The sequence below is a fragment of the Phytophthora cinnamomi genome (genome assembly GCF_018691715.1).
Source record: "Phytophthora cinnamomi strain GKB4 chromosome Unknown Contig21, whole genome shotgun sequence".
In the NCBI taxonomy this organism is placed as follows: Eukaryota; Oomycota; class Peronosporomycetes; order Peronosporales; family Peronosporaceae; genus Phytophthora; species Phytophthora cinnamomi.
The window spans coordinates 3,079,903-3,098,350 of NW_027150954.1; the positions used below are offsets into that span (position 1 = coordinate 3,079,903).

The following is an 18,448-nucleotide window of genomic DNA, read 5'->3' on the forward strand; positions in this document are numbered from 1 at the left end:
TGAATTTAACAGATAGGTTATCTGTTAAAAGTTTTGATGCTTCCTCACCTTGGTGTAAGACACACCAATGGATACATTGAAGTGGACCACCACAATGAGTGGTCCACACATACCCAAAGATCCTATTGGTAGAAAGCAGCATCTTTCTACCAATTAGAGACGTGCATATTGGCGGGGCTCTGTCAGCCAGCCGCTGTCAACCCGTTTCATAGATGATAAGCAGTTTTAGCAGATTTAGGAGGAAGATCAATTTACAAACAATACACTTCTCATTTTACCTCAAACTAGTCACTTGGAGACTTCTTTAAGTTAACTTATATTTGTGTATTCAAATATAATTAACTCAAGTTATTACGAAGTACTTACGCTTCCTCATACACGTAGCGCAACGTGTAAGCCAAAGTAGTGAGCCAAAGTAGGCCCACTACAGTCTGTGCCGGGGTCATCCGCGACGGGGTCTGCGTGAGCTTCCGCCTCGTGGCTTAGTGCCTAGGGCCGGATGATTTCTCCCAGGCGGTTCAGCATCTTCAAGTCCTGGACCTCGTTCGGACCGTGAGAGCTCCGGCCACCTTGTCGCTGTAGAGCCTGCCTGGCCAACAGGTTCCAATCTTGACGCACATGGAAGAGCTCAATCTTCGCCTCAGCAGTCAACGGTAGTTCCGGCAGCACAGCCATTTCCGATTCAAGGTCTTCAGCGAAGAGGTCGGATCCTTAGTGGATCAGAACCGCGTCATCTTCCTCCCCTTCGTCGGTGTCCGACTCGGATGTCTGTTCTGGCGCTGATGCTGCTTCCTTCCCGACCTCATTTGTCGCAGCTTCTCCCGTCACGACTAGTTCCTTCCGGGTTACGGCGACGGCAGTCGGCATTGAGACCGGCCGCTGTCGCGCGTCGGGCTGTCCGCCTTCCGTCTTCGATTTCGGACGCAGGATCTGCTTGGGCGTTGGGTAAGTGGGGCGCTCGACTATCGGCCAGTCGAACTCGACCGGAACCCAAATCTCGTTCGCGTCAGACGTCGCGCCGTAAGCCAGATTCTGCCACTCTTGGTAACGGTGGGACCCCAACTGGACAAATCCCCGCGCTCGCGGAAGAACATCAGTCGGCGTCCACTACGCCAGAGTCTTGTGGGTGTCAAGTGTTATCGCCGAGTCCTCAACGTTCGTCGCGCGCAGATATGTTCTTCTCCCAACCTTGCCTTTCACAAACGTGGTAACCCATGATTCCCCTCGTGTTACCCACAGGAGTGGCGTATTCCGATCTAATTGAAGCACAACCTCGTACGTGCGTCCCGGGTTCAGCCGTACAGGCGTCTTAACGTTCACTGGGTCCATCCTTGTGTACAGCGGCCTCCTCCCGATCATCTGAATGTGAACCTCGTCGGGGAGGCACGCCGTGCCGTCCGCCGTGTCAATGCGCACTCCAGTCGACACCATGAAGTTCATCCCCAAGATTGCGTGTTGGCCAGCCATGTCTCCGACCCACAGGTGCATGTAGTACACCAAGTTCCCAGCCAAGGTAATTTTGACTCTCGCTCTCCCCACTGTGTAATATGTCTCATCACGGATTCCCACACACTCTTGCGCGATGTCCGTGTCGATCAGGCAGCCTACCTCACGTGCAAAGGTGGTGTCCAGAATGGACACCTCGGCTCCTGTATAGAGCAACAGCGCAGCGCGGCGATTGTCCAATTTCCCGTGAATCTTGGCCTGTTTGTACCACTTGTGCGGCGCATAGTGTTTCCAGTATCCGCGCCGCTCTCCTGGTTGCAAGTCAATCTCGTCCAGGGGCGGTTCGCGCGCGAACTCGTCGTCCGTCGTACGTCGGATAACTGAAACTCGGGGTGCACATTCTCGCGTGGTACGTTCCAGATTGGATTCCCATGTATTATCATTCAGGGAAGTCGGGCTCTCACTAACTACCTCTTGCGACTTCTTGGCCACACCACTGGCGAAGCTGGTTGAAGAATTCTTCGAATGGGCATCCCCCGGTGCCGTGCACATCACCGCAGACCTTGCACATCTGTCCGTCGGATGGTGACCTCCACATTTCTGGCACGTCAAAAGATTCCAAAAATCTCCATCGTCATGGCGACGCGATCCGCAGTGACGGCATCGCTGACGACCACGTCCCGAGTCTTCCGAGTCGAAGTTGCGATGTGGGGCCTCGGCGGATGGTGCCTGGCCGGTAACGAACAGTCTGGCCCGCTCTTCTTCCTCCTCGTCCTGGTCGTACAGGCGATCGTCGTCGTCGTGACTTTCGCGTCCCGAGTCATGCTCGTCCGGCGCGGCTTGATCCGCATAAACCATTCGAGCTGGTTGGGGTGGCGGCGTCGGTGCCTTCTGACGGAACTTGTTCGAGCCGAAGAGCGTTTTCTTCTGGTGGGCCATCCCACGTTGCCGGGCCCGCAGCTTCTTCTCCAATGCGACGGAGTCTGAGACTTCCATCAGGGTGAGTCGCGAAGCGAGCTCTTGTTCCTGAGTACTCAGCGTCTTGACGAAGTGTTCGACGTGTTTTCGCTTCTCTTCTGCTGTGACATCAGCGTACCGGATATTGGCTCGCAGACCGGCGACATTGAGCCGGTACAAGTAATCCAGCGGAGTCTCGTCGGGGCGCTGCATCGCGTGACAGTAACGACTCTCCATCAACACCCCTTTCCCGCAATACTGGATGCGAAATTGCTCCATCAGCGCTGACCATGACTTCTTGACCTTCTTCGTCAGTTGGAGGTACAATTGGCGCGCGGGGCCATTTATCAGGTCGCTGGTCAGCCCGCAAACTTCTTCTCCTGTCATTTCGTCGCGGCGAGTTGCAGATTTCAAGCGGTTGAGCCACGCCCGGGCCTTCTCCTCACTGGCATCTCGTCCCTGATACTCCTTCAGCTCGGAAGACGCCGAGAGCCGTACTCGTGTGAGGCCCACGCCGACCGTCGCCGTGGAGACCGCTGTGGCATTTCCGGCCGTCCCGATGTTCAAGTTGAACAGGTCGTCGGGAACTGACGGATTCCACGGCGACGTCGACCGGATCTGGTTGTCGCACCGTTGCTGGCTCGGAACGCGTTGGTGGAGGTGGCTCGGAGGGAGCCACGGGCGCCTGGGGGCTTGGCAAGCGCATCCCGGTCGACCGCATGAGTTGGATGATAGCGTCTTCCAGGGTCTTGGGGATCGCTTCTTCCGAGGGCGTTGAAGGTTCGGCATGCGCCAGCGCGGCCGCAAGTTGCATGACGCGCGGCGGCCGATTCGTGGGCATACGCTTAGGCGGTTTAAGGCTGCTGTGGGAGTCCACGCTCGACTGGTATCGAGGCGGGGGTGACGGCGTCGTCGCCGATGCCGGGTACGTCACGGACGGGGCGCCTTCGCGCTCGACGGATCCCGCCTGAACCGTCAGGGGTTCCAGCACGTCACGGATCGTGCGCGTCCATTCCTCAAGATTCCAGTCGTACACTTTCTCCATCTCAAACGCGCCCAGCATGAAGCCGGATTCGCGTAGCATCTCGAAGAGCGTCAGCGCTGCACGCATGACGCTCGTGGGGCTGTCGATGTCTGGCGCCAGGAATAGGCCCGTGAACTCGCTCATCAGCTTGGGCTTGATAAAGCTCAGGTTCGGGTCTCGCTCCAGCAGCCGGAACAGCCCTGTGTGGGACAGCATGTGGCTCATCTCCGCGGCGGTGTACTGGCGTCCCGTGCCCTTGCCTTGCGGCTTGGACAACGATTCGTCTGCCGAGTCCGGCGCACGCAACTTCTTCCTCTTCGGCGACCTTCCAACCGACTGCGCACCTGCCTCCATTGTGGAGTAGTGCCCTCACTGCCTTGGTAAATTGTGGTCAATCTGGTGGGGGGGGGGGTACTTGTAGATCTTGTCGGCAACCACCTGAGTTGGGGGTTCCGGGTGACACCCTGCTCGGACGCAGGCGTGTCGGGTCCCTTGAGCGTGCGGCGTTATCGGACCGGCGTTTCCTCGGACTTGCGTAGCGTTATTGGGCCTATGCGGTCTTGTGCACGGCGGTTATCAAGCCATTGCAGTCTGTAACGGGGTTACACGTACAAGTAGCTTGCAGCCACTTGTGAATTTAACAGATAGGTTATCTGTTGAAAGTTTTGGATACTTCCTCACATTGGTGTAAGTCACACCAATGGATACATTGAAGTGGGCCACCACAATGAGTGGTCCACACCAACCCAAAGATCCTATTGGTAGAAAGCAGCATCTTTCTACCAATCAGAGACGTGCATATTGGCGGGGCTCTGACAGCCAGCCGCTGTCAACTCCTTTCATAGATGATAAACAGTTTTAGCAGTTTTAGAAGGAAGATCAATTTACAAACAATACAGTTCTCATTTTACCTTAAACTAGCTACTTGGTTTTTTATTTGATTTAGATTATACTTGTGGACTCAAGTATAATTAACTCAAGTTATTACTAAGTACCTACGCTTCCTCATACACGTAGCGCAACGTGTAAGCCAAAGTAGTGAGTCAAGTTATACCCACTACACAGTCCTTCGTATTGGGCAGCGCGTTATCGGGCGTGCCGGTCGACGGTATAGTTTAACGTGCCCTCCTTTTGTGCATGGGGTTGATGGGGGCGAGACCCGAGCCAGCGAGCGTCGGGGGACCACGTATTCCTGGTGGCTCGACTTGCCGGCACTTGGTGGTTCCCCTGAACGTAGAAGACGGGAGGTCTTTGTGGTTCAGAGAATTTTCGGGACTGAGCCTTACCCTATCCTATGCCCTGGCTACTGGCTACTAGCTATCGCTGCCCGCTAAGCCACTCATTCTGCACCTAACCCTACTTCCGGCGTGTTTCCCGCAACCGATCTTCAACCTGATTCGTGGCCCCTAATCACGGTCCCCGTGTGACGGGGTTTGAGTGACGGGGTTGTGCATAGACGGGTGCCGAGTCCGGTGTCAGATCAGCCCTGATCCCGCGGCGTATCAGACTCAGGCGCCGTGTCGCCGCCCATCGCTCCGCCTAACCTTCTCGTAAAAGTCGACCGCGTCGCTCAACATTCATCGCCCCGCCTTCTCCCATCTTCGGTAGCACCTTCTCGGTTCTCGCCGGGGGAACTCTTCCACAATTGGTACGGGCGACGTTACTTACGTCTCTCTGATTTACTGGTTTGCTAGTTTTGGAGTCTGCCACACTTGGGTGAGTGACCAGGGCACACGCTTTAAAAACCGAGTGATCGAAGCACTGGAGCATTTGTTAGGCGCGCACCATCACTTTACGAAAGCCCGCTGCCCCTAGGCTAACGGAACCGTCGAGGTTGTAATGCGTGAAGTTCTCAGATGTCCAAGATCACTGATCTCGGAATGGCGCATGGCCACCACGGAGTGCGGAAAACGATCAAGTTGGTTCAATTGGTGCTGGATAATTCGCCATCTTACTCGCTTGGAGGAGTGGCACCCGTCACTGCGATGACTGGCATCAAAGCGATTTCACCTTTCGATCCGATTGCAGTTCGTCAGTCGGCAACGCCGGCAACGTTGGAGGAGATCCAACAAATCGTCGTCTTCAGATCGAGAAGCTGCGAGTTGCACTGGAGCGTATGCACAAGCGGGTGGTCGAAACCTACCACAACGTTCGCGCTCGTGATCGACACACAAGGGGGCAGAAGCAAGGCACCCGGATGGCTCAATTCGAAGTAGGTGACTATGTACTGTACGCAGACGTGTGGGCGCATTCACGCTCCAAGCTTCGAGTGCGGTGGTGTGGCCCCGCACAAGTCACAGGAGCGACATCAAATTAAATTTTCAGGATCAAGAATATTGTGACGGGGGACGAGCGCGAAACTCATGCCTGTCGGCTGAAATTCTACAGTGATAGCTCTTTGGAGCTGTCGGGGGACCTGTTGCAGCATGTTGCACACAACAGCGAAGGACACGTCGTCCTGAAGATCCTCCGCGCTTCTTACGATGCAGCAGCAAAGTGCTACAAATTGACGGTGCGATGGCGCGGTCTGAGCGAGCAGGAGGATTCGTGGGAACCAGTGCAGGTAATGCTGGAGGACGTGCCAGCCGTTGTCAAAGCGTTCATCTCCGCTCATGCAGACGAAGAAATTGTTCGTCAGCTCGCCGACGCCCATGGACTCGCAATCGAGTAGTTGACATGGATCATCGGGAGGGGGAAGTGTTACACGCGACGTGTAGCTTCAACCGCCCAACGCACCGTGCGAGGCGCCATGCAGCGGTTGCGAAACTACAACTACTAGTAATATGCATTCGTTTTGGATCGCAGTAGGCCCCCCAGGCACACCTAACACTCAATCTATTCACTTCTACTTTTTCGTGGCGCGGGCCATCATCTGTGTGTGTTCATCGTAGTATTCATTTGCCGTCGTCATATCTCAAGTGGATACAAAAGTCAACAGCATGGTACCAGATCAAGCGGCAGCGTTCGCCCGTGAGCCACCAGCACGTGCAACAACCACAGTATTCGCAAAATTTGGTATCCAGCGATGCTGCCTCGAACGACGAAACACCCATAGGCAAGAACGGGTTGTGAAATGACGACGTGATCACTGCCAAACGTATTCCGCGAGACAAAGTTCACGCACAGCAGCTTCTGAGGCGTTTGGAGATGTGTACACCGGAGTCTTCAACCACGAGCGCGTGGCCGGGAAAATGCTGCTTCCACAAACTCGCGGTGATATACGCCACTTGAACGAGTTCCTGTCCGAGGCGAAAATGGGAGCACATGCGCATCGTGCGCTTCGTTGGCGTCGCGTGGACCTCGCTGTCGGACTTGTGCGTGGTACTCGAGTTCATGGACGGCGGCGACCTGCGTTCGTTGCTGGATCGGTACATCGAGTCGGGGCACCTGGTCGGTTTCGACCGCGAGAAGATCACCATCGCGCTGCACGTCTGCCACGGGCTCGTGCACCTGCATGCGCTGGCACCGGCGATCACCCGCCGCGACCTCAAGTGCGCAACGTCCTGCCAAGCAGCGTTCTGGCGGCCAAGATGACGATCTTCGGCACCTCTCGCGAGCGGCTGGGCCGCACCATGACGGTGGGCGTCGGGACGTCGCGCTGGATGGCGCCGGATGTCAAGCTCGGGGAGATCAACGACGACAAGGCTGACGTGTTCTCGTTCGGCGTGCTGCTGTCAGAGCTCGCTGTGCATCAGCTGCAGTACACGTTCGTGAAGGTGGAGGGTCTGGCAGTTGGCCGTTGTCGGACACGGCGATCCTGCAGAAGGTGGCAATGGGGATACTTCGCGTGGAGTTCTCGTCGACAGGGCCCTCGTCGATAGCGATGTCTGAACTTGGTGAGGCTTGCGTGAGCGTAGACCCAAATGAGCGACCCAGTGCAGCGGAGGCTGTAAAAGCTGCAGAGATGTGGTGTCTCGAGTGGTGGGCTAATTGGTGCAGCAATACATGTCAGCTATATTAGCCCCTGTTTGCCATCTCTATAATTGACGACGCTCATATCAAAGATTTCATTCATCATCTCGGTTCAGTGCCGCCATCAGGGTAATATCGATTTCGCCCCTAAAGTAATATTAGAAATTCGGGTAACGATTTCGATTTACTATCTGTATTAATATTACCAATTGAGTGCGTGGAAAATGTAATAATAATAAATGTAGTTACTAATAGTAAAATCAAACTACTAAAACGCCCTTACCAGAGATTTTGCTCGCATTTCCTCACCCGCACAATCTCTACGTCCTTGTGATGAAGAATTAGCTGGTGTTTGGCTCGCTCATTGCTCGTGTGTATGCGGAGATGGCTCAATACAAACGAACCTGTCGAAAAGACTTGAAAAGCAGTGAGGACAACGGGCGTCCTGAGCTCGGGATGGTTTGTAATGGTCAATCGGCCAGAATCCCAACATCGGATTTCCGCCTCGCTGTTGCTTGAGTACGGATGTCAGATTCCGCGAGAGTAGCTTCATTCACCTCCGTAGCCTGACTTGACACAGATATCCCAATAGCTACGCATAGAGGTGGCCGCATGAGATGCTAGCAAACCATGGACCCTAGTAGTGCTAACCGTACCGTTTGGAAAGCTCAGCCTCACCCCCAGAGTTCATTGCTGCAGATACGATGAACAGGATGACCGCAGACGCAACACGGCGTCGTTTCCGTCATATCAGGCAAACAACAATCGGCCTTGGTGCACTTCATCGGACCCGGTTGCGATCTTCAGGGAGGACACGGAAAATAAGCGAGAGAGCACGACAGAACAGCTCGGCAACCACCCGTTTGCCGCCCTTTGCTCGCGTCCTTTCAAAATATTGACCTTGCACTTCTACCTGGAATTTAGTAGGATATTTAGTAGTTTTTTTAGTACTAGTATCGTGATTTTTCCTACTACGTTTATGTTAGTACTAGCGGCGGTATTTGGAATTTGTAGTATTACTATTTCAAATAGTATTATGCTATTAGTGGTGTGTAGTTCTCTGGATTTTAATCCAGAGTTGTTGGGGCGAGCCCAAAAACCCTCCCAATTTTGTAATGATAGCACCACAACAGAGTTACATCTGCATTATACTGTTGCAATCATTTCACACCAAAATGGAATGTTGCTTCTAACTCAATACACATCCAACACAATGATGGTCACGAAGCACACTCACACGAGCAACAACCACAAATACCTACAACATTGCATACTAGAATATTACATATTACTTAGCTCAAGCTCACGGTCTGAAGTTAGTTTGGTGTAACGGGTGCAACGATAGCACGCGGAGCTAACGGGCGCATGTTTTCTCTCCCATCCAACGGGAACTAGCTCACTTTCACCTTTGCGGCAAAAAGCACACAGGGCAAGACCTACTCTCACCGCTGTGGCTGATGCTTCAACACATTTGAGAGCTTCTTGATAACTGCTCATGCGCTGAGTTCGGTGAGTCAAGCAAGGAGCTCCAAAGCTTGACGCACGGCGACCAGCAAAGCCTGGACTTTTGCGTGACGGTATGGGGCGCTTCGCTAGGCGCTTCGAAGTTTGTGGTGGGCTCGAAGCCTCGCCTGCGCGATATTCGAGACAATAGTGTCTCGAACGGCATTTTGGGCGGCATCTGCCACTACGAGGATATCGAGCGGCTCCACGATTCCCCCCCCCCCCCCCATGAAGGTAACGGCGCAATGTTGACGTTTAATGTGCGGAACGTACCCACCTATTAATATTAGGATACGTATGCTGATAGCTAGTGAGCGGTGGTGGGTACGACAAATGAAACCAAAGCATATAATTGTCAAATTGTTTCGTGCTTGTTTTAATAAGGTCATCGCTATGGAAGCTTAGTGTTTGCAACGACTGCTACCATCTCGTCGCGTATGAAGCTGACTCAATCCACAGACACGGAGTCGAACATTGTATGAGCCGTTGTCCACGATTTCACTCTGATTAACTCAGCAGAGGTAGTAAGTAATATTACACCAACTATCTTCAACTACACCGTAGCTGGCGGTTCCGCCCACCTGCTATTTGCTTACTGCCGACGAACGAATGCTTAAGTATGGAGTGTCTCTTCACAAGGGTAGCACTTAGTTTTTTCCAACAATCACTTCGTAGGGGAAACCTTCGTCGTGTTTGACCACCTCAGGGCGTGGCGTGGTGGCGCCCCAATGATATCCACCACGTTAGGACTTGAGGCGGGCAAGTCGTCCAGTTGTCGATGTCGTTAACACATTAACCGTGATAGATGAGCTGATCCTTGAGCTGTGAGCACGGGGTACGCTTCAAAAGCGTTTGACAGCCGTCTACCCAGTAATTTGATCACCAACCGATCTGCACCAGCATTGAGGAGGGAGGTTGCACCCCCGATACGAATCGAGTGCGTGGAGAACCGGCTGGGATCCTGTCTCGTCCTTGCTGCGGCAATTTTAATCGCTGTCGACACATCGTTCGCAGTAATACTGCTGGTCGGACCAGTTGCAAGTGCGGGCATGACAGCCCATGTCCCGATCGCTTGTGCTCCTTTGACTATCCATCGTGCTGCCCGTACAGTCTGCCCTCCCAAATCTGAACCCCCCTCAATCGATATGATATGATAAGTGATCAGATTTTTCATTTTTGTCGTCCCCCGATTGTTGCAATAGGAGTTTCCGATACTAACGCTGAGCACTCGATATTCCCTCTCAGTACTGATAAGTGATAAGTTCTGGGACCAAATATCATCTATATTAGACAGGTTTAAAGTGGTGCGTGATTGTTTGCTGCTTTCTAGACGCGACTAAGACCCTGGAAATCATGACGGCTCTTGAACGTGGCCTGCCAGCCGTTTGAGAACTTGGGGGGCTCCGCCGAGCTCTCGATTAGCCCTCCCCGCTGCATATCGACGAATAGGCTCCGGGCTTTGGTTTGGATGAGATCGTCGGAAATGGGGACCCGGTTGCCCTACCCAGAGCTTTAGGGCCTCGTCGAGGCCAGGGTAGCTGACGACATGATTCGTTTTGCGGTCGTCGCTCACCACGGCATCAAGGATCTCGGTGGAACGTTTGAGAATACTGGAGATTGTTGCCTGTGCGGGGGCCTTGGACAATTGGAAGTGAACGCGACACCACTCTCTCAGCTCGTTTTGCGTGAGCTTTGGCTCGCGCACGTGCTTTTCGATCAGCTGCCGCTTCTCCTTTTGAGTAAGGTTTCCTGTGCGGAGCGTGGTTGTCTTGGATAGCATGATCGCGAGCTGGGGTGCGAAGAATGGGTGTGGGTGTGGCGAACAGGGAGGGATTCTTGAGTGAGAGGCTCTCACTGAGAGCCAATCATGCTCCCTTCTGAATATGATAATTTGCCAAATATGATAACTGATTGAGCTGGCCTGTTCTCCCGTGATAATCATCTGTGGGAGGGAAGACTGTACTAGGCACAACGTAGCATCACCTGACTGACTGTGAAAGCGGCACTCTTCGCGACCATACTGGGTTTTTTTCGCGCCCTGTAGTTGATGTCCACCGTCGTGGCTGTGTCCACGGGGGTCCGTGTACCGTCATCGTCGAAAAACCGTATGTGACCCAGCTTCAGAATATAGTTGTGGCGGCTTGATCCAATGAAGAGATACAGTGTTTTGCCTCAATAGCGCAGCCATCACATCTAATAACCTCGCAGACTATATATAATCACCCTGTTTTTCACGAACAGCAAGATTCAGCCAATCACGCCATCGACAGTATGGTTCCGCCAATCAAATTACCACAACCGAGGACATAGGGGAAAACGTCAAAACAAAAAGCGTCACGCTCATGTCATTGCGCGCCAAGATCACCTTGGTCGGTCGGAGCGACCGGAGCGACTCGCTCCTCATTCTTTCATTAGCCAAGCCTAACCAAGTCTACAAGCATCGAGTCTGCAATGCCGTCTCTTCCGAAGCCTTTCCAGAAGCGCCAACGCCTCACGAAGCAGCAGGAGCTGCAGATTTGTGACCTCCGCCGCCAGCTGCCTGCCATTACCAACGTTGAGCTCGCTGTGGTGGCCAAAACCAAACTCTCCCTACTGCGTTGTTGAGTACGTCCTCATGTGCGAGGACATCCAAGTGTCGCTTACTGGCGAGATGATCATCATGCGGGCTCGCAAAATCGCCAGGCTTCTAGAAATTCCGCCGTCGTCACTACCAAGCTTTACCTGGTCTTGGCTACGCCACGTGCAATCTCGCTACGGGATTCGCTGGAAGAGAGCTCACGGCGAGTCGGGTGCGGTCGACTTCGAGGCTGCAGCGCCTGAAGTTGAGCGCTTGCGTGGCATCATTGCGACCTACTCCCACTCGTAGTCGACTAGTAAAACCTCTGTCACCCCATTTACTTGAGAAATTGTATACAAAGTACGACTGCGCTATTGAGGCAAAACACTGTACTCCAAACGCCGGAGTAAGAAGAAGTAAGCGAGCAGAATCCCGCCCCAGAGTAGTTGGTCGTGCGCCTGGGATAGATCCAAGTTTGTGACTAGAGCTCGCTGGAGTGGGGCCGAAACTGGGTGCTGCTTGAGTACTGGATCCGTGAACCGGCGAATTCCGCGTAGCAAAGAAGCATGGCTCGTGGAAACACCAGGATTGTAACCCGCTGTTGACTTGTGGTGCCAGCGTACAGCACATAACTCGCCGCATACGGTTGAGTAGGTATTACCCTCGAGTCGTTTGTTCATGCCGAATTGCCAAAGGTAGACAGCAAAAGCACCCAGCTGTGTAGCGTTTCCATGGACGTCGTCTGCACTGAGCCACTCTGGGAATTTCATGCACCATCTGCACCATTGATGCCAGGCTCGCTGGTACAAAGTGCTGGAAGAACTTGCGAGGGCCCCTGAGCAGAGAAGCGCTCCCATAGACTCGAGAGATCTCTGCAGTCGGCCGGGATCGTCACCTGTGACCACAATATAGATTGGTTAGCAAACAACGATGCAAATTTTGGGGACTGCCAAACGCGACTGCCTGCATCCGCCATCACGTTGTCCACTTCTGGAATATGGGACGCTGACGCGTAAAACCCATGTTGCACTTCTAAAAGACTTAATAACCGAAGCAGTAGCTGGCCACGGGTGTTGCGGCTTGCGCGTTTATTGTTCCACGCAATCGCAGACTGATTGTCGATCCAGAAGCGGACGTGGCGGTGCTCGCCATCATGTCGACCGGACCAATGGTGTCCCCACGCCAATGCCGCGTACAGAGTACTCGTTAACTCGCGGACATTTATTCTGAAGCTGGTGGTGTTTCCTTGGTTAAACCTTTCGATCTCTTTGCGTTCGCTGGCTGTGAAAGGGACTTTGTAAGTACTCGTGGCGATCCGGAAACAGCGTACATACCTCGAAGTCGCTGCCATCCATGTGGATATGATAGTCAACACTTTTTGTGCCGGCAAAGCGGCAAGAGGTACCGGGTTGAGTTGACCAATAGAGAGGATGAGTTTGAACCAGCGTAAATCTTCTAGGGCATCTTTGGATACGCGGATACGCCATGACCGACTCGGGGAACGAGCCAAATCGGAGATACGTTGGAAGAAGGGTATCGCCAGCCTGACACATGTCACCACGTGCCGTAGACTCCCGAGTAGTTGCCGTAGCTGTTTGCGGGTGATATAATTTTGTGAAAGCATCAAATCGAGTCGAGATGATGCCTTCCTAATTTTGTCAACTGGCATCGAGAGAGTAGCTGAAGGAAGATCCCAAAGTAAGCCAAGGGCTTGCCGCGGTCAAACCATCCAGTAAATTTCTCTTCATTCATCGATTCAGGCCCGAGTACAGCAACCATCACGCGACGAAGAGCTATGCTTGACTCTGCGAGGCGCGAACCAATATCTGGCTCGATATAGTTATGATCGTCGCACCAGGCCCTGGCGTCGAAGCGATCTGAAGCATGGACTGGCTGTCGCTGCCAACTCGGCGAGCTCGCGCCGTAAATGTGTTTGATCGCTCCTCCTGCTATCCAGTATTGGCGCGGCGAGTCACTCCAACCGAGCGGGCATGCCAGGTCGATGACGAGGACGCCAAGCTCGCGAATAACGCCCGCAAAGCGGCCTACATGGTCCGCGTGAACAGGGATATTTCGGAACGCGCCGGCCACGTCGCATGACAACATTTTTACGAGACCTGGATACCGCGCGCTCACTTCGAGGATACGCCGGGCCAAAATGCTCGTTCCGTCGTATTCCACCTCGATGTCGAGCGAGTCAGCGGTCAGGTCGTTGACGGAGGTGCCCTCCGGAAAGGAGAGATCGCGGATGGTGCGGGCGTCCTCGGACAAGGGGCTTCACCTTTCTGAGTAGCCCCAAACGGACTGCAAGTAACAGACGCGCCCAGCTCGCCCAGCACATCAATGTCGAGGAGCAGGTACTGGCCTTTGTCTTGGCCCTTCCGGAGGCTCTTCACCACGCTGTTCAGGGCGAACCGTGATTCGGCGGAGGTTCAGGTTGTGTCGTAAACCCCTGGTCCAGTTGGGGACTACACCATGCCGAACGATTTCTTCCCAGCGAGTACGATGATCGTACCCAGAAAGTGATCAGGGATTTCCAAAGCTTTATTGGGCCGAGGGTCAGATGGAGTTTCACCGCGAATCAACCGTACGAAGTCAGCAAGCTCCATACGCGATCGACGAAGCAATTCATTGAAGAAGGTTTGCTTGTTCCGATCGATGAGATGCATCACCTTACCGTCCACGGTGCGGCTACATGGATATGGATCGGGTAAATTCAAGCCCGCGTGTGTAAGAGCAGTTGCTACCAGGGAACTGATAGTTGTGCGGTGATATTCAAGTAGCCGAGTCCGTATTCTCCATGTTGAAGTGAACGCAGTTTCGATCGTAAGCATGTGGTCCGCCAGGTCGCGATCCAGCGTCATGGTCTCTGCACCATTAGGATATGCTGTGTGGACAAACGACAATGACCCTGGAGCGATAATCCCACCTGTGATCTCCTGTTTACCGAGGCTAGCAACACCAACGGGAGTGGGCACGTCGCCCTCCGTACGGAGTTGAGGTTTCGCGTGGCCGATAGTACATTGACTGGTATCTGACTGAGATACGAGTAGCATCCTTCGTACCCCGTTCCAGTGCACTGGTTCCACTGCCAGCGTCACCGAAATTCGCCAAAGAAGCTGCGAGAGTGGACTCAATGTCCTTCACAACTCCTGGCACGTCACCGGTTCCGCTGCCGGTGACGCTAACGGAACCCACGAGGCCTGCGGAGCTCGCCGCGCCGTCCGCTATCGACGATGTGTCGCATGCGTGATCTGCCATTAGACGAGTCGTCTTTCGCGTCGACGGATCCGCATCGTTGTTCGGCGACATGCAGGGCCTCCAGGATCTGGGAGGACCTTGCTAACGAAGGCGGATGTAACTGCGGTGGGCAACAAAATAATTGCTCACCGCCGCATCTTCACGCACCTTCATCAACTGGAGTATCCGCATATTCCTGCGTCAAACTCCCAAATCGCTCGTTGATAAAGTCGACGACAGTCGCCCGTAACTTTTCCGGCTTAAAATGTGCTCGATACGAGACCGTGCACCGGCCCTCACGACCTGAGCACCCTTCATTAGAAATGTGTCGCAGGCAGAGGCGCTTTCCTTTCAGCACCGGAAGGGCTTTGACAATAGCTGGGGGGGCCGGATGACACTGGCCCTCGACGGACGGATTTGAGCCGTGGGTACCTTGAGGTCGCCTCGAAGCTGAAGCAACCGACATCACGCGAGAGGGGCGAGCAATCGTTGTGTTGGCACTGGGTTGAGAACGATTCGTAGCCTGTAGAGCGCTTACAAAACTGGGGTCCGTCATAGAAAAGGTAACGCTGATGCCTTTAGCCGCACGTGTGTCCGCATTGGCGAGATGACTTCGAAATACTTCGAATCGACCATCAATCTAGTCAACCGGCTCTTGAGCATCACTGGCCGTCGTGGCCACACCCTAATGAGCGAAGGTCGATCAGCATCTTTGACACGTACGGCTGATAAGCGTGGTTCACCGCTGTAGTGAGACAATCAATCGCGCTGATGATTGCACTAACGCTTTCGAGCGCCATGCACTTTGGAGGTGTCGATCGGGTCTTAAAGTTGGACATATCGTGTGTCCGAGCAGCCTCCCGACGGGCTTTAGCTGTCACCCGTGCAAAGTGCATCAAAGAGAGGCCAAGAAAACAGAAATCCCAGGAGTAAAATCCGCGCGCAATGGAAGGATGAGGCAGAAAGGGGAAGTCCTTTGCACGGATTTGGATAATGTCCATTAGTCGCTGATCATTCATAGTAGCAAACGTACCATTGACAAGTTGATTATGAACGATCCGCTGAGTTTCAGTAGGACGGAAACTGGAAGACGATTCAGGGCTCCGTGTCATGAGGTTGCTGCTTCAATCCAAACCACGAGAAATCGTTTTAGACGAGATGAGTTGGTCAATGTCCTGTGCTAGTGTCGAATTGGCGCCCACTGTTTCTCGTAACGCGAGCAACCGGGCCATTTCAGCGTCACCAGAACATGCGTCGATCTCCACTCTCCGTCATTTTCCCAGTGCCACCACAATACTGGGGGCTGACTGAGTTACGCCGTCGGCCGCGCCGCCGTCCTCGGCATCCGACTCCTCGAGCTGATCCATCGATAACGGAATGGCGGTAGCTTGTGGCGGCTCCGTGTCTGTAGGCTGGGAGCTTGCTCGAGCCTGCAAGGTAGGATATGTCCGTAACGCGTCTGCGGACGAGTGGTCGCCGTCAAAATTGATGCTCCCAGGTGAATACCGGAGGGAACACGACGTCGCCACCCACTGTAGTAGACAAAATCCAATATACTTGATCGGTACATTCACCAGGGACGAATTATCGATGTTGAAGAGGGGGACCGATGTTAACTCGTCAAGGGTGGGAAGGCCCGCAGCCTGCAGAATGGACGAAGCCTTTCGCGAAGAGCGACGGCCCACCCTGTTGAAGTGTTTGTGCACTATCTCGTGCAAAATCCGCACCTCCCGTGGCATGATCTCGCAGACCGCACGATGGAAGCAGGGACGTAGCGCGTATGTCTTGGGCGCGGGATCCTGCAGGCTGTCGTCGACGAAATCGATGTCGGCGGTACCATCAGGGAAAACAAGGTGTAAGATGCCACTAGCGGGAGGGGTTTTCCAAGTATAGCCTACGACCACACCGTAGTCCCATCGTTTGGCAGCCCCTGAGGGGACACGGGCGATACATAGGCAGCTGCCGACGTAAGTTCCGATGCCACTGATGGCTTCTTCAGCACTGACACTCCGAGCTTCAATCTCGGCCTTGTCGCGAGGTTGCTCCTGCCCGCTGAGATTCTTCCAGCGCCCACTGCACACCAGCACCACCGAGACGGACGGCGCTTGATCACTCGTGAGGGTTGCTTTGCCATACGCGTACCCTGGTGTAGAGAGGGCATTCAGCTTGAGGTAGGCGTACGTAGCGGTGTTCATCGCTTCAGAAGACCGGGTAGAGTCGCGAAGAAAGCAGGCGTCGCTTGAAGGGACGGAGCCACGTTTAGCTAGGAAGAAGATCAAAGAACGAAGTAAACTATGGCTGCTTCCTCTACCGTGATCGGGAAACCGAGGGGTTTCCGTTTTAGCCTTGCGACTTCTGCGACGTCTCAGGCGAATCGGAAACCAACCGACTTACATCTGCATATTTCCTTCCAGGTAATGTTGCCAACACCGTGCGGCATTTTCGGTAGGGCTATACCGTATAACCAGAATTATGATTTTGTGTCGGCCACTACAGAAACTGCTCATAGTACATCAATGTGAATGTTCTATTTTCGCAGAAGACCCTCAATGTGTTGGTGTACATTGAATGGAATATACTGAAGTTGTGTTACGCTAGCTTACTCCGTCTCAAGACCTTCTAACCGCTGTGTTTCCGTCATTGCGGGAGGAACGGGTGTGAAATATTGTGGTAAACCCTAACGACAACTCCTCCATCAAATAGATCTGCCGAAGCGAGTTCGCACGTGTTGTCGCCGCATTGAACGACGATTTCTGCGGAGAACGCATTGTACTATGCTGAAGAGGATCTAAAATCATCTTCTCCAGAGTCATACATTGGCACTTTTCTGAGTGATCGCTAAAACAGGCGTCAGTTGGAGTTGAGTGATACAAATATTGAACGAACGATTTGGAAGCAGGCGCGGCGTTAGCCCACCGAGGGTGCAGTTTAACTCACAAATACATGTGCGGCGTTTGCCCAGACAACCTGTCCAGTATCGAGCTACAGGCATTGTAAGTGCAGTTTCCGGGTCAGGTACTAAACCGAGTAATAAATGCCTGGGTGACTTACGCAACAGTCCTATCAGTAAAGCTTAACCGCCGGTATTGCGGTCAAGACTGTGGTGGCCGCCACGCACCCACAGCTTCGTGAACCTGCACGATTGAGTCCGCATCACTGCCCTAAAAGACAGCTTGACAGTTGTAAGTCATACCTCCCTTGCATGTAGAACGTTAACATATGAATGGTAACGCTGAAGTACTAGCTCACGCCGTGACAACTACTCTCGGGCTTACAGATTCGAATAGACTCCAGCCGCACCCTGATCGGCTTGCCCTTTCATCTCTTCCACGAGAGCTGCCTCGCCGTCGACCTTCTTGGGTATGAACAGCGTCTTACGGAACCAAAATGCCAGGTACACGAGTGCTAGCATCGTGGGGATCTCGATGAGCGCGCCCACAACACTCACTTGCGCTGGGTTCGACATGAGTCCGAACGACGCAATGGCGACCGCCAGCGCCAGTTCGAAGTTGTTGCTAGCAGCCGTGGACGACAGCGGCACGGCGGCATAGATGACCTTGACGAGATGCGCGTGCTCTGCGAGGCGAACAGAACGATGATCGTGTAGTGCAGCGCCATGAGCGTGAGCACGCCGATGCGCGGTGTGAACTTGTCGAAGTACCAGGTGGTGTCCTTGGCCTTGGTCAGCGCGTACCACGTGAGCAGCGCCGCCACGAACGGCGCGCCCATGTAGATGCCGACGTTCTTGGCGACATCGCCCATGGCGACGTGGATCTTGGCGCTCGAATCGATGCCCAGGTAGCTCGGGA

General features: G+C 53.7%; 4 protein-coding genes across 4 annotated transcripts; 1 reads left to right on the forward strand and 3 right to left on the reverse strand.

Moving 5' to 3' along the window:
- Window positions 1-711: 711 nt before the first annotated feature.
- On the reverse strand, window positions 712-3,781 carry IUM83_03844 (Eukaryotic/viral aspartic protease; the record flags this gene model as incomplete). Its single annotated transcript, XM_067927876.1, has 2 exons — window positions 712-1,062; window positions 3,035-3,781. The coding sequence occupies 2 exons, from the start codon at window positions 3,779-3,781 to the stop codon at window positions 712-714; spliced, it is 1,098 nt and encodes a 365-aa protein (XP_067795383.1).
- A 2,910-nt stretch (window positions 3,782-6,691) lies between these two features.
- IUM83_03845 (TKL protein kinase) lies at window positions 6,692-6,961 on the forward strand (the record flags this gene model as incomplete). The annotated part of the gene is made up of 1 exon (XM_067927877.1): window positions 6,692-6,961. One exon carries the CDS (start codon window positions 6,692-6,694, stop codon window positions 6,959-6,961), a length of 270 nt encoding a protein of 89 aa, XP_067795382.1.
- Window positions 6,962-10,168: 3,207 nt separating this feature from the next.
- Window positions 10,169-10,622, reverse strand: IUM83_03846 (putative ARS binding protein 1; the record flags this gene model as incomplete). The annotated part of the gene is made up of 2 exons (XM_067927878.1): window positions 10,169-10,273; window positions 10,347-10,622. The coding sequence occupies 2 exons, from the start codon at window positions 10,620-10,622 to the stop codon at window positions 10,169-10,171; spliced, it is 381 nt and encodes a 126-aa protein (XP_067795204.1).
- Window positions 10,623-17,910: 7,288 nt separating this feature from the next.
- Window positions 17,911-18,401, reverse strand: IUM83_03847 (arsenical-resistance protein; the record flags this gene model as incomplete). The annotated part of the gene is made up of 2 exons (XM_067927879.1): window positions 17,911-18,154; window positions 18,229-18,401. 2 exons carry the CDS (start codon window positions 18,399-18,401, stop codon window positions 17,911-17,913), a joined length of 417 nt encoding a protein of 138 aa, XP_067795381.1.
- Between the last annotated feature and the right edge of the window lie 47 nt (window positions 18,402-18,448).